Source organism: Dendropsophus ebraccatus, chromosome 6, assembly GCF_027789765.1.
Source record: "Dendropsophus ebraccatus isolate aDenEbr1 chromosome 6, aDenEbr1.pat, whole genome shotgun sequence".
Classification (NCBI taxonomy): Eukaryota; Metazoa; Chordata; class Amphibia; order Anura; family Hylidae; genus Dendropsophus; species Dendropsophus ebraccatus.
In genome coordinates, this window is record NC_091459.1 from 109,489,764 (window position 1) to 109,505,080 (window position 15,317).

Sequence of the window (15,317 nt, forward strand, 5' to 3'; positions counted from 1 at the left end):
TGAAGGAGTAACACAGAATTGGGTCTATCCTAAACTTAAAAGCTTAAAGAATAGGTACAGTAAACTGCACTAAGCTACATTTTGTTCATCTATGTAGGATTTATATTGGCAACATGAACTTGTGCATGTTCTGGACACAGCTGAACATAATACCTATAAGTCTGGTTTATTTAAATTTCCATTGTTAACATATACACCCAGGCTATGTAGGTTTCTGGAGCATCCAATGCCTTTGATTAACATACAGATCGTAAAATAAAAAAGGTATAGACAGAGAAGACTGCAGGCCCTGGGGTGGGGTCTTGGGGGACACCAATAGTCAGACGGAGGTGAGGTGCGGGTGGGAGACACTGAATGTGCGGTTGGAGAGAAATGGGAATAAATGCCATCGCGTAGCTCATGATACTCAATTGCTCATGCTCATTTCACCACATTGGCCATGTTCAGAAGGATATATAATTCTTTTTCTTCCTGACCTGATTTATTTGGGCGTCAGAAACTTAGGGTACTATTACAAGGGACGACTACCGCCCCGATCATTTTAGTAAACAAGCGCCGATCTGCTAGATTGAAGCTCATTTACTGGATCTATTAGATGGCCTCATATATGGGCAGTAGGGGCTGCATAGACGTTAGACGTTAGCGATATCCATGCAGCCCTTGCCCAGACACCTGACACCTTACCTCTCCCTGCTCCCGATCTTTTCTCCTGTACAGCTTCACAGTCCCAGCGGCAGCAGCGTCTGAGTGGCCTGTCAGCTGACAGGCCTCTCAGCCAATCACAGGCTGCGGGGGTCCTGGCTTGTGACTGGTTGAGCGACTTGTGAGCTGACAGGTCACTCAGACGCTGCTGCCGCCGGGACTGTGAAGCTGGAGAGAAGACGGGGAGCGGGGAGAGGTAAGGTGTCAGGTATTAGGGTTTTCTTCGGTCGGCGCCTAACAATTTTAGGTCCAAACCTAAATTAACGATCTGCCAAGGATTGCTGTCATCGGCTGATCAATGTCTCTATTAAACGGAGCAATAATCATCCGAATCGGCCGATTCAGCCAATTATCACTCTGTGTAATAGGGCACTTAGGGTCTATGGTGTCTTTCGATGTTAGACTTAAAATTTATATTGATGTGCATATAATAAAACCATCTTCCTCCTGCCTCACAGCTCAGTGGTCATGGTTCCAAGCATATCCTCCTGGAGTGGCTGGCGCGGCTGGAGTGGGACCTGTATTGATCCTCCTAACATTGAGACGTGGCATTCCAGTTTCTTCATTCTCATGGCTATAAGCAACATTTTGCAGATCATGTTGTGCGTCTCACAGATTGTAAATGCCATTTTCGGGGTGCTGTGTGGACACTGTGACCAAAAAAAGGTACGTTTGTTGACCAGTCTTATCCAAACCACCATGTATATGTATGGAAACATACAAGAAAGATTGGCAGGGGGCTTCATCCATATAACAGGAGTCAAGTAGCTGCTCCAGTTAGTTATCTGACCCCCCCCCCCCCCCCCCCAAACCGCTTGTACCTTCGGATAGCTGCTTTTAATCCAAGATCTGTCCTGTGGTCCCTTCGGCAGGGGATGCAGTTATTTGTATATGCATTAGGCTGGCACACCCTCTCTGTCCTTCCTCCCCTCCCTCCTCATCATTAGAAATGCTCCAGGCAGATTGCTTCCTATTCCCCACCTGTGTGTATAATGAACATGGGCTGGATCGTTAATACACCTGTGCAAAGCTCAAACAGCAGTAAATGTTCCTGGATCATTCCTAATGATGAGGAGGGTGGGGAGGAAGGACAGAGAGGGTGTGCCAGCCTAATGCATATACAAATGTAAGTCCTGGCCGTTAGACACAGCGCTGCAGGATTAAAAGTTGTTTTAGGACAATAACTGCATCCTCTGCCGAACGGACCCCAGGACAGATCTTGGATTAAAAGCAGCTATCCGAAGGTACAAGTGGTTTGGAGGAGACAGATTGTGGGTACAGAGTCGCTTTAAAGGCCAACTCTTACTGCCCTCTATGACTTTCGGGCTCCAATATTTAACATGTGTTTTTATTATCGGCAACACAGTATATAATTAAAGGAATACATTGATGGAGTTTATTTCAGTAGGGATTACTTAGTCTGAAAACTTTGAGAAACACCGACAGAGGACTTAGATGCCACTGATGACTGTCATAGCCTACTAAGAAGTTAAACATACTCCTCTCCTACCATCTTGTTTCAGAGATGGATGGAGACAGGCCAGGTTAGGGGGCAAGTTCTGGATGACTTCATATAGTGTGAACATGCTGAATGATATCTGTTCATAGGGAGATGTTACACCATTTTCATAAAGACAACCAAAGACAACTAAAGGCGCAGACACCATTGCTCCAAGTTCTCCAGACTGAATCTCTATATATGCTAGATCAGAGTAGGCACTGGGTCCTTCATAGATAATCCAAGGGCTCGTCCAGCTGTCGGCATCTTTAGGGTACGGGCTGAGGTAAACACCCAAATTTGTACGCCTCTGAGTGCTAGTTGGATGGGAGTACAGAACCCAAGTAGGCAACTGGAATTGATAGTCGGTCTTAACAAACCTCTTTTGTACTTGTGATGATGCTTGTATCCTATCATCTCTATGGCTCATGCCAGTTGTCTTCCCTTTTGTCTTTTTGTGAATCATTACTTTACAGATATTGCTTTGTCTGTTAACTTGATAGTGTTTTGGATTGCTTCCCCCTTTCTCAAGTACTCTCTTAGTCCCCATGTTCAATGTTTTATCTAGAGTGATCGAATTCACAGGCTGCTCCAACAATGTATTACAAGCAGTAAGTCTTGAAGAAAATTTTACTGGCGCGGGAAAACCTATGACACTCCCGTGGCATCCGTTAGGCGTCTCAACCAGTTTCTCTACCAGCTGCCCTTGTTGGAAGACGATACCATTATCGGAGCTCAGAGCTTGCACTCTGAATCCTAAGGAGCTTCTGGCATTGCAGTACAAGACACTGCTGCCATCTTCTTCGTCCACTGACACCATCTGGCACTCTACAGTTTGCAGGTTAGGAACTAGGTCCCCAAATGTCCAGGTCTTCCCGTGATCATCGCTGCGGAAAGCAAATGCTCGTGGTGTGGTACGACAGAGCTTCCCAAAGCAGTTTCTGCAATCTATGTGATAGGTATAAGCGGGTAACAGAAGACGACCAGATTTTAGCTGGATACCATGTCCTGGCCCCAGAGCAAAGGTCGCCCACTCTGAAAACAGAAAACGTACAGATCGATTAGAATAGGATCAGCCCTGTCTCTTTATCATTGCTTCTCTATATACACTATATAATCATTCACCCCCACGTGCGCAAAAAATATAATCTATAGCAACTTAAATTAGGAACATAGTGCAGCTGATCAGAATAAGGCAAAGTGAGAAATGAATCACTTATATTACTCAAACCCTTTGCTCCAATTACCTCTTATTACAGGAACTAAAAGCCAAGCTACAGTTTTCTTTTTACGGAATTATTATTTATATTTATACGGATGCAGAAGTTGTCATTATAAAATAGAGTAGCTGCTATTATACTATTAATGCAGAAACATGATCCCCTGACCTTTCCCATAATTTGTATCATGGAACAATCTTTCTTTGCATTTATACCCTTTAAAGCGACTCTGTACCCACAATCTGATCCCCCCCCCCAAACCGCTTGTACCGCCAGATAGCTGCTTTTAATCCAAGATCTGTCCTGGGGTACATTCGGCAGGTGATGCAGTTATTGTCCTAAAAAACAACTTTTAAACTTGCAGCCCCGTGTCAATTTGGCATGGCCTAGGGTGTCTGTGCCCTAGGCCTGTGAAGCCTCTCCATCCCTCCTCCCCACTTTTTCACCATTTGGAATGTCCCCGGGCAGGATTTTTCCTATTCATCACCTGTCTAAACAGTCCACAGGTGCCTTAATGATCCAACACATGTGCAATGTTCACACAGGAGATGAATAGAAGAAATTGTTCTAGGGGTATTCCTAATGATAAGGAGGGCGGGGAGGAAGGACAGAGGGGTGTCGCTATCCTAGGGGATGGGTACTCGAGGCCACACCAATTTGACACTGCAAGTTTAGGACAATAACTGCATCACCTGCCGAATGGACCCCAGATCTTGGATTAAAAACACTTATCTGACGGAACATGCGGTTTGGGGGGGGGGGGTGTAAGATTGTGGGTACAGAGTTGCTTTAACCACAGAAAAAATGGTCCCATAGAAGTCCATGGGTTCCTCCAGTCTGTTGTCTTCTATGTCCATGGGGCTTGCTGTAAAGCAGGAATGGGGAACCTTCGGCCCTTCAGCTGTTGCAAAACTACAATTCCCATCATGTCTGGACAGCCAAAGCTTTAGCTTTCTGCTTCACAAATAGGCTATTTTACATCTTAAATAGTATATTTTTATTACGGTATGCATTGTACAATTCATTTTGTGCCGCATTATAAATAATCTGCTCTTTCAGTACTTGTGTGATGTCATTCCATCAGCCATCTTGACTTTGTTGTTAATGAAATGAGTGTTATATGTTAGCAATGCAGATTACTTTAATATACCTTTATGGTTTAGCATCATTTATGTATGCCTGTGTATTTGCTGTTGGGCATATACAGTGGGGAAAAAAAGTATTTAGTCAGTCACCAAAAGTTCCATCACTTAAAAAGATGAGAGATGCCTGTAATTTACATCATAGGTAGACCTCAACTATGAGAGACAAAATGAGAAAACAAATTTAGAAAATCACATTTTCTGATTTTGTAAGAATTTATTTGCAAATTATGGTGGAAAATAAGTATTTGGTCAGTAACAAAATTTCATCTCAATACTTTGTTATATATCCTTTGTTGGCAATGACAGAGGTCAAACGTTTTCTGTAAGTTTTCACAAGGTTGGCACACACTGTTGTTGGTATGTTGGCCCATTCCTCCATGCAGATCTCCTCTAGAGCAGTGATGTTTTGGGGCTGTCGCTTGGCAACACGGACTTTCAACTCCCTCCAAAGGTTTTCTATAGGGTTAAGATCTGGAGACTGGCTAGGCCACTCCAGGACCTTGAAATGCTTCTTACGAAGCCACTCCTTCGTTGCCCTGGTGGTGTGCTTTGGATCATTGTCATGTTGAAAGACCCAGCCACGTTTCATCTTCAATGCCCTTGCTGATGGAAGGAGGTTTGCACTCAAAATCTCACGATACATGGCCCCATTCATTCTTTCATGTACCCGGATCAGTTGTCCTGGCCCCTTTGCAGAGAAACGCCCCCAAAGCATGATGTTTCCACCCCCATGCTTTACAGTAGGTATGGTGTTTGATGGATACAACTCAGTATTCTTTTTCCTCCAAACACGACAAGTTGTGTTTCTACCAAACCATAGGACATTCTCCCAATACTCTTCTGGATCATCCAAATGCTCTCTATCAAACTTCAGACGGGCCCGGACATGTACTGGCTTAAGCAGTGGGACACGTCTGGCACTGCAGGATCTGAGTCCCTGGCGGCGTAGTGTGTTACTGATGGTAGGCTTTGTTACATTGGTCCCAACTCTCTGCAGTTCATTCACTAGGTCCCCCCGCGTGGTTCTGGAATTTTTGCTCACCGTTCTTGTGATCATTTTGACCCCACGAGGTGAGATTTTCCGTGGAGCCCCAGATCGACGGAGATTATCAGTGGTCTTGTATGTCTTCCATTTTCTAATTATTGCTCCCACAATTGATTTTTTCACTCCAAGCTGGTTGCCTATTGTAGATTCAATCTTCCCGGCCTGGTGCAGGGCTACAATTTTGTTTTTGGTGTCCTTTGACAGCTCTTTGGTCTTCACCATAGTGGAGTTTGGAGTCTGACTGTTTCAGGGTGTGCACAGGTGTCTTTTTATACTGATAACAAGTTTAAACAGGTGCCATTACTACAGGTAATGAGTGGAGGAAAGAGGAGATTCTTAAGTTACAGGTCTGTGAGAGCCAGAAATGTTGATTGTTTGTAGGTGACCAAATACTTATTTTCCACCATAATTTGCAAATAAATTCTTACAAAATCAGACAATGTGATTTTCGGGATTTGTTTTCTCATTTTGCCTCTAATAGTTGAGGTCTACCTATGATGTAAATTACAGACGCCTCTCATCTTTTTAAGTGGGAGAACCTGCACTATTGGTGACTGACTAAATACTTTTTTTCCCCACTGTAATAAAATTGTGTATTATTAGGGCTGAATATGCTTAATTTAGGCATCTATTTTATACAAATAGAGGGATGTGCTCTCTGCTGTTAAGTACTATTATAGCCAATATTAGTTTTTATTACCAACTTGTGCTCTTCTATAGGATTGGACCAGATAGACTAGCTTTTATTTCTTATGAGCCATGGGGGCCTATGACCTGTTTTCCTCTAAATAATCCATATTTACTCAGTATATTGTACATTGTAGCAAAATAAAGTTTTCCCTCCTTCCGTGATCTGATTTTCAGAATTAATAAATTGAGGTCCTAAGAGAATGAAGGGTTTTGTGCTTTGTTTTGTACCTTTTAGTGATTCCCCGATGACCTTCTGAGTCAAATCTGTGACGTCACTCCAGGTCCTGCCTTGGTCCGAGCTGGTTACATAACACAGTCTCGCTAAATTTCGTCCAGTGATGATCTGGTAAGATTCTGTTGTCCTGCCCTGGACAGCAATGAAGAAAAGGAAGATCTGTCCTGTAAAGTCATCATAGATGGGACAGGGGTTCATTGAGCGGTGTCCCGGCAAGTGGGCTTTCTCCACTGCGAACATATCCTCCCACTGCAGGAAGATGCAATACGCCATTATTTATCTGTATATATTTACCACTACATATAAGAAAAAACAATGTGACCGTATAATATGCTTCATTCCGTTAATAATACTTATTCCTAGTTTTACATTTATACTCTGCTGGATCAGAAGGAAACTGGGGGGCACTTTTTTTATAACATAATGACTATGCATGTTATAATTTACTATGTGACTATAGAATAAAAGTGTTTTTTGTTTTGTTTTTTTAATTCTGGGTATCTGGATTTCCTTGTGTTGCCTCCTTGACAATTTTATTTGGGAATTTCTGCAGTAAATCCAATATGGTGAGAATGTAAGGCATAATACAAGGGCTATTGCAAAAAGAGGGTTTCAGTAGAGCGTCTAATAGGAACGTAAAAAATGTGGCCTCATGCACACTAATGGATATTGTACAATGGTATTTGGAGTCCCTACATTTCCATAGTATGAAACTGTAAGGATTTCTGCACTGTAGGGACTGTAGGGATTTCTGCACTGCCATATGGGTGCAGTAATGAGTTGTCATATCTCTGGAACCAATACTTTCCAAACAAAAAGTACAGTATAGGATAGGATAGGTGATACATGTCTGATAGGTGCAGATACTACAACCCACAGCCCACAAAGAGGGGCACCTAACAAGGTAGGATGGGGGAAATAATGGGGGAAGAAATAAAAAGAGGGAAAAAAAGAGTTAAATCTTTGGCAAAGGCCCAACAAAAATTAAATGTTGTCTAGATTAGAATAACATGGCTGCTTTTATTCTAGAAACAGAACCTTTCCCTTACGTCCCATTGGCATCACAACATATGGGGTAAATTCGCCCCTGCGAGCCCCTGGGACGAAGGAATATTTAATGAAAAAATAACAATTAAATTTTAATCCCCTCCTCCATGAGGTATAAATAGGCTCCACCTCCCCCTAGACCTCAGTCTTTTTTTACTTCGTTGCTGTTAGCCCTAGGGGACTTTGTCCCTCCTCTGGTTTTATGCTTTGTTAACCTGTTGCATTCAGGTTTTCCCTACAGGTAATGATTGCTGGGATGCCGCTGGAGCCGGTGTCCAGGTAGTATCCTGATATTTGCTTCTGCAGGTCTTAGCTTTTAAGTTTTTCTTACCTAGTGCTTCTTGGAACGCACTCTGCGTGTCACCCGAGCCGCTGGCTTTTCTTCCAGTCGCGTTCGACTGTGGAACGCATCGGCGCTGCGTGCGTCTCAGCACTGCGGCGTCGGCGTCATGTCACTTCAGGGGGCCGGCAGCGGCGCACTCTCTGCATGCCGGATTAGCTGTGTGTCCAAGGCAGAAGGTAAGCTCTTGCTACCTCTAGGTCTGGCTGTCTTCCTCTGGAAGGATTTTCTGTGGCTCATTTGGATCTAATAGAAAACATCTGAGTGCAAAGTGCTGTGATCTCTCTTCTATATACTTAAAAGTAAGTGTTGCTGCCACCTAGTGTCTCTTTCCGATATCACTCTAGCCAGGCTAGTGGTTTATATGTATTGTAATACATTGATTATTTGCAGATGTCTGAAATGGAGACCAGTCCTGCTGCTGGCAAAAGACCTTCTAAGGAAGCACTTCATGTACCGAGTGTGAGACTCCACTACCTGACGGCTATGGATACCGTAGGAGGATCATTTTTTCCAGATAAGATTCATCCTTTCTTTCATAAAAATATTTATGAATGCCTAAAAATATTTATAATGCCTAAGTACGCTGTCCTTCATGCAGACCTAAACCTATGAGGAGCCTGATGTTCAGGATGTAGTTGTATGGGTCAAGGACTATGTGCAAAAGACTTTAGCGGCTAATGAGAATCGCCGCCCGTGTCCTAAGTTAAAGACCAAATGGAGTATTTTTCTCTCTACTCCCAGCCTTTGAGTATATTACTTTATGGCTGTAGGATTATGGTCATTTTCAGTTTTACTGTGATTGATGAAGTTAACTCATCATCTTCTTCTGAAACCTCTTCTACTTCTGAAGATGAGAAAGAATTATTCAGGGGGTATTTCACAGCTGATAGAATTCACAAGCTCTGCTAAGCTGTGCAAGCTGAAATACACCCTGAGGAAATAGAAGAGGATAGGATTGGTCCTCCTCAAAAAAGCCTAGGGCTTTTTCTGTGGGTAAGACTTCATTGTCTATGTTACAGGCGGAATGGAAGGAACCGGAAAAGGCTCCGGGTTTGAGCAAGAGGTTTAAGACCTTATATGTTCTCAAGGAAGAACAATGTAAGGACTGGATTGAGCCTCCAAAGGTGGACCCGGCCATAGCCAAACTGTCAAAATGTACTGTGCTGCCTGCGGAGGACGGATCCAATCTCAAGGATCCGATGGATAGAAGGGTGGAGGTAGCCCTCAAGAGATCATATACGGCAGCGGCAGCCCAAGGGGCAGTCTCCATTTCTTCTTTTGAGGTTTCTAGAAGCCTAAGAAGATGGCTGACCAAGGTCCAGGAAAATTGGAAGGTAGAGCTAGCAGGGACAAGGTCCTTCGCTCCTTAAAAAAGGTCATTATGGCCATTGACTTCCTCTGCGATGATGCATCTCAGGGAACCAGGTTAGCGTAAAAAAACTAGTACGCTCTCAACCGCTGCCGAAGGGCGCTATGGTTAAAACCCTGGGTTGGAGATGCTAACTCCAAAATTCAGCTCTGTAATATGGAGTTCCAGCCAGGTAGGCTGTTTGGCTCTGAGCTGGATAAATTAATGGAGGAATTGTCTGACAAGGAGGGGAAGTCCCTACCATTGTCCTATAAGAGCGGTGATTCCTTTCGCAGAGCAAAATCTCCTCAGCGAGGCAAAGGGAGATACCAGTACAGAGGTCGAGGAAGAAACTATTCCAGAAGAGGTTCCGGGAAGCAGCAGAATAAGGACACCAACAAGAAACCAGACTTCTGACGCAGAAGCTGTCCAGTGGGAACACGTCTGAGTTTGTTTCTCCCTGCCTGGGAAGAATTAAGAAAAGATCACTGGGTGTTAAATATTATTCAAAATGGTTATGTCCTTCATTTATCATCTCTTCCTCCTCCAAGATTTCTTCTGTCAAGAAATCTTAAGCCAGAAAGACACTTAGTCCTAGAGACAGAAATTCTTCGCCTCCTTTCCATTGAGGCTCTAGAGGATGTTCCTCTATCTGAGATCGGTCAGGGAGTTTTACTCCCCAGTGTTACTAGTGCTGAAGCCATCCGGAAATTGGAGGCTTATTATAGATTTGCGATATCTCAACAGATGCATCGTAAAGAAGACTTTCCACATGGAGAACATAAGATCGGTAAAATCTATCCTCCAGGAGGGAGATTTTATGGTCACCATAGATCTACCGGATGCATATCTTCATGTACCGATTCTGAAGGCTCACAGGAGAGCCTTCGCCATCCAAATCCAGGGGAAGGTAAGACACTTACAATTCAAAGTCCTTCCACCCGGAATACCTCCGCACCCTTTGTTTTCACAAAGGTAGTGTCACCATGATGGTTCGCTTCCGTTTACAGGGGATAAAGTTATCCCTTACCTGGATGATTGGTTGATTATGACTCAGACTCAGGATCTTCTGAGAGTTCAGTTGAACTATGTCCAGGACATACTTCAACAATTAGGTTGGCTTATCAACATAGAGAAATCAGACTTAATTCCTAATTCCTCCTCGTCAGGTATCCATAAGAACATTAATGCGCTTTTTAGGGCTCCTTGCCTCAGCTGCGGACGCGGTGCCATGGGCGTTATGGCACATGAGATTTCTTCAGAGAGAAGCACTAACAGTATGGAACCGAGGACTGAAGGACTTGGATGCGATGCATGTTCTATCGACTCAAACAAGACATTCTCTAATGTGGGGGAGACAAGTCAAACATGGAGTTTATTTTCAGAACCACACTGGATAACCATCACGACGGATGCTTCAGGAACAGGTTGGGGAGCTCATCTGACAGTCATCACGACTGCAGGATCTTGGAGTCAACAGGAATCCGCTCTGCCCTCCAACGTGAGGGAGCTTAGAGCGATTTACCTAGCTCTTCTTCATTTTTCTCCTCCTATTTTACAGAGAGCAGTCAGAATCCGGATGAACGACATGACCTGTGTGGCGTACCTAAACAGGGAGGTACCAGATCCCCTTCTCTCCTCAGGGAAGTAGAGAAGATTTTTCTGTTGGGCAGAAACCAGAATAACCAGACTCTCTGCGATTCATATCAGGGGTGTCGACAATATATTGGCGGATTGACTGAGTCGAGGCCTGACATTACCGGGGGAATGGTCTCTCTCAAGGAGAGTGTTCATTCAGTTAACCCAGAGGTGGGGGCTTCCTCAGAGAGACCTCATGGCATCAGCAAGCAATGCCAAACTGAGGAATTTCTGTTCCCTTTACAGGGCAGACAATCCCACGGTAGTGGACTCAATGACAATACCATGGACATACCAGCTGGCGTATATCTTTCCTCCCATAGCCATGATTCCCAGAGTTTGATGAAGATCAGTTGTCAGTGATAATAATAACTTCCTTCTGGCCGAAGAGGGCATGGTTCACCCTGCCCATGAATATGAGCAGAGGGGAATTTTGGAGATTACCTCTGCATCCGGATCTAATATTCCAGGGTCAACATCTGTGCAGGAATCTTTCCAGCCTCAGCTTGACAGCTCGGAGACTGAGAGGACCGTATTGGACTCTAGTTTTTCTGAGAAGGTATAGTATACCCTTTCTCACGCTCGTAGTTGCACTACAAATAAATCTTATGCACGGATTTGGAAGATTTTCAAGATTGGTGTGTAAGCAGGAGTATTGATGGACTTAAACCTTCTACTCCAGTCATTGGAGTTTTTACAGGAAGGCTTCTATAAAGGATTAAAACCTAGTTCCATCAAGGTGCACATAGCAGCCCTCTCTGCTCACCTAAACTCACGTTTCTTTCAGATCTTGGAGGTAAAGAATTTTGTTAAGGCTAGACTAGGCCTAACCTGGTAAAGCAGGTAGACCCATGGGACTTATCCTTTGTGTTGAGACGCCTGTGTCTTCCTCCCTTTAAGCCTTGGGAGGAAGTAGACTTCAAGTTAACATTGAAAGTTTCTCTTTTACTAGCCATTACCTCTGCTAAGAGAGTTGGAGAACTTCAAGCCCTTGGCTCCGCACCTCCATACGTGACTTTTTCCCAAGACAAAGTTATCCTTAGGTTCCTTCCAGGATTCCTGCCTATGGTGGCTTCATTTGCCAACATCAACCAGCCAATAGTATTGCCTGTATTTTCTCCTACTGGATCATCTGAAGAAGACTTGGATCTTTCTTTATTGGACGTATCCAGAGCTATCAAGATCTATCTACATAGAGTAGGTGATTTTCGTAAAGACGAGAATTTCTTTATCCCTTTCGCAGGAAAAAACAAGGGGAGAAAGGCTTCAAAACCTTTAATATCCAGATGGATCTGTGACTCCATTGCCTTATGTTACTCTTCTGCTGATCTGGATCCACCAGAATTTACCAGGGCTCACTCTACTAGAGCTGTGGCCTCCACTTGGGCAGAGCGTGCCGCTGTGCCACTTGAGGACATATGCCAGGCAGCTACCTGGTCGTCTTTGACAACCTTTGTGAGATATTTCAGGCTGGATACTTCTTTCTTGTCAAGAACAACCTTTGCAAGATCTGTTCTTAATGCGGACGTAATAAATAACCCGCCCATTGGGGATAATGCTTGCTAATTCCCCATATGTTGTGATGCCAATGGGACGTAAGGGAAGCTAAAATTATTATGTTAATTTGTTTTCCCTAAGACCCATTGGCATCACAAGACTCCCTCCCTGTGTTTTATGTTTCTTTATAATTAGACTGAGGTCTAGGGGGAGGTGGAGCCTATTTATACCTCATGGAGGAGGGGATTAAAATTTAATTGTTATTTTTTCATTAAATATTCCTTCGTCCCAGGGGCTCGCAGGGGCGAATTTACCCCATATGTTGTGATGCCAATGGGTCTTAGGGAAAACAAATTAACATAATAATTTTAGCTTCCTGTATCCAGTTTAGGTTTTGCAGATCTGTTCCAATCTAGTTAAGGGAGCTGAATTGTAATACCACATCCAACCTGAAAACACGGGTAGTGCTGGTTTTGCATGAAAATAGCTTTGTTTTATTATTTTTAGGAGCTAAGCCAATGAGATACCAACTTTTAGGCAACAGCCTTTAGAATTATGTGTTCCATAATCCCACCCCCTTCTGACCTCTACATAGCTGTGGTGGTAAAGTATGCCACGACGTAGTACAAGTAGATTAGCATGGGCATCATCGGCGCTCAGCCTCTCTTCTGCGAACGCCAACAGAGTCAGCCAACGTGGGATGTAGAGGAGTGCCGGGACACGATACGTCACACCATTCTTCTCTCTCTCAAACAGAACTGTGCGAGCAGGAACATGACGGGACCCCATAAAACACTAAAACCAGTAAAAAAAAAAAAAAAAAGGAAATTTTGTTAATCTGTAAAGCAGCATATATTCACGTTCAGAATTCAATGAATATTGTCATCTTGTGTGTTGGCTTCCATTGGGGCCTCCAACAGACCCTCCAAATTTGACAGGAAGAATAGTGCCGTATGCAACATTATTTTTATCAAAATGGCAGAAAATGCAGCAAAACCCAATAGACAGAAGGTAATGGAGTCAGCTGGTCACTGCCCTAGTGATCAGTCTGTCACTGCGTAGTGGGTTCTGTTGAAGATGGAAACCACAATGACAGTATGAACACAGCATTAAGAGTTGAGATCTGGAGCCAGCCTGCTGTGGTACGGGGGTGCTCACAATAAGAAGCCAATTACCCTATTAAAGGGGTTATCCAGGATAAGAAAAAAAGCAGCTACTTCCTGGCAAAAACAGCACCACCCGTGTCCTCAGGTTGTGCATGGTATGACAATTCAGGTCTACTGACTTCAATGGAACTATGATGCATAACCCACACTCAAACTGAGCACAGGAGTGGTGCTGTATCTAGAAGAAAGTGGCCATGTTTTTCTAAGGTGGGATAACCTCTTTATATGACAGACTTGTCTGCAGGATAGGCATTCTCTCCTTTTAGAGAGTTTTTCTCTGGCTTGGCATATATTGCTATACCCTTTTATTGTTTTTTTTTTGTTTTTTTTGAAGTGTGGAGAAAACTAAAGAAACACCAAGAAACGCATAGAGAACTTTACATACATAAAGGTGTTTTCCTATCTGGAAAAGTTATGCCTTATCCATAGTGTCCATTGGATATGACATAACTAAGGGTTAATTAGGGGTCCATATGGTGGGGCCCAGCAATCACAAGAACAGAGACCTGTGGCAACATTTATTTTCTATGAAGCTGCTAAAAGCGGCTTCTAGTCAGCAGTGCAGCGACCGACTGCCCCTTCATGCTGGGATTTTAGGGTTCCTGTTATCAAGAATACATGGGCCCCTGCCAGGGCCATCTTAACAGCATTATGGGCCTCTGGGCAGAGGTGCGAATACCTTCCCCCCCCCCGCGGCCGCCACCATCAAAACCCCTCCATCTTTGCAACCCCGCCCCTACCCAGTACACAGGTATACAGGTGATGGGTAAAAGGCTAATTAATATATATTGGTGCCCCTCTCTATATATGAGACATGTTGCTGTCCCTCTGCATATATGCCATGTTGTCTTCCTGTATACTGTATAATACAGGGAGTCTGTGTATACTGTATTATACAGTATACAGGGAAACAACACGGCTTATATATAGAGAGAAGGGCAAAACAACATGTCTCATATATACAGAGGGGCAACTACAGTATACAGGGAAACAACATGGTTCATATATATTATAATAGTCATGTTGTTGCCCCTCTTTCTATATGAGACATGCTGTTTTGCCCTTCTCTATATATAAGCCATGTTGTTTCCCTGTATATTGTATTATACAGTATACAGGGAGACAACAAGGCTTATATGCAGAGGGACAGCAACATGTCTCATATATTGTATCTGGGGCAAGTAATATATTCACCACGTTTCCCTGTTCACTGCACAGTACTCCGGCGGCCATCCTCATGGGCTGAGACCTGACGTTGTCCTCCTCAGTTAATACGTGAAGGAGGAGGAGTCTCAGCTGCTGCGTACAGCGAAGGAGGAGGAGTCTCAGCTGCTGCGTACAGCGTTCACAGACTCCTCTCCCTTCTGCTGGCCTGAGTCTGAGGACCACACACGGGGGGGGGTAGCTGACGGCAGGACTCAGAGCACAGGCACTGCACAGCACCTACAAGGGGACGCTTGCGCCGTGCAGACCAGGGACAGGGAAGATGTCAAGTCGGCCGGGGGGAGGGGGGAGCGGCTGACGGCAGCACAGGCACAATACCTACAAGGGAGCTTGCTTGGGGACTGGGGACAGGGAATATGTCACAGCGGGCAGGGGCCCCCTAGGATGCAAGGGCCCCCGGGCAGCCGCCTACCATGCCCAATGGGTAAGACGGCCCTGGCCCCTGCAGTCAGACCCCCCTCCCCCATATAACATGGATACTGTAGATAGGAATGTGGTTCCTGCCTTGGGATATAACAC

General features: G+C 44.3%; 1 protein-coding gene across 1 annotated transcript; it reads right to left on the reverse strand.

Moving 5' to 3' along the window:
• Positions 1–420: 420 nt before the first annotated feature.
• On the reverse strand, positions 421–14,807 carry LOC138795255 (sialidase-4-like). Its single transcript, XM_069974249.1, has 6 exons — positions 14,769–14,807; positions 12,994–13,203; positions 6,529–6,784; positions 2,213–3,235; positions 685–870; positions 421–476 (listed from the first exon to the last, which is right to left on the reverse strand). The coding sequence occupies exons 1-6, from the start codon at positions 14,805–14,807 to the stop codon at positions 421–423; spliced, it is 1,770 nt and encodes a 589-aa protein (XP_069830350.1).
• Between the last annotated feature and the right edge of the window lie 510 nt (positions 14,808–15,317).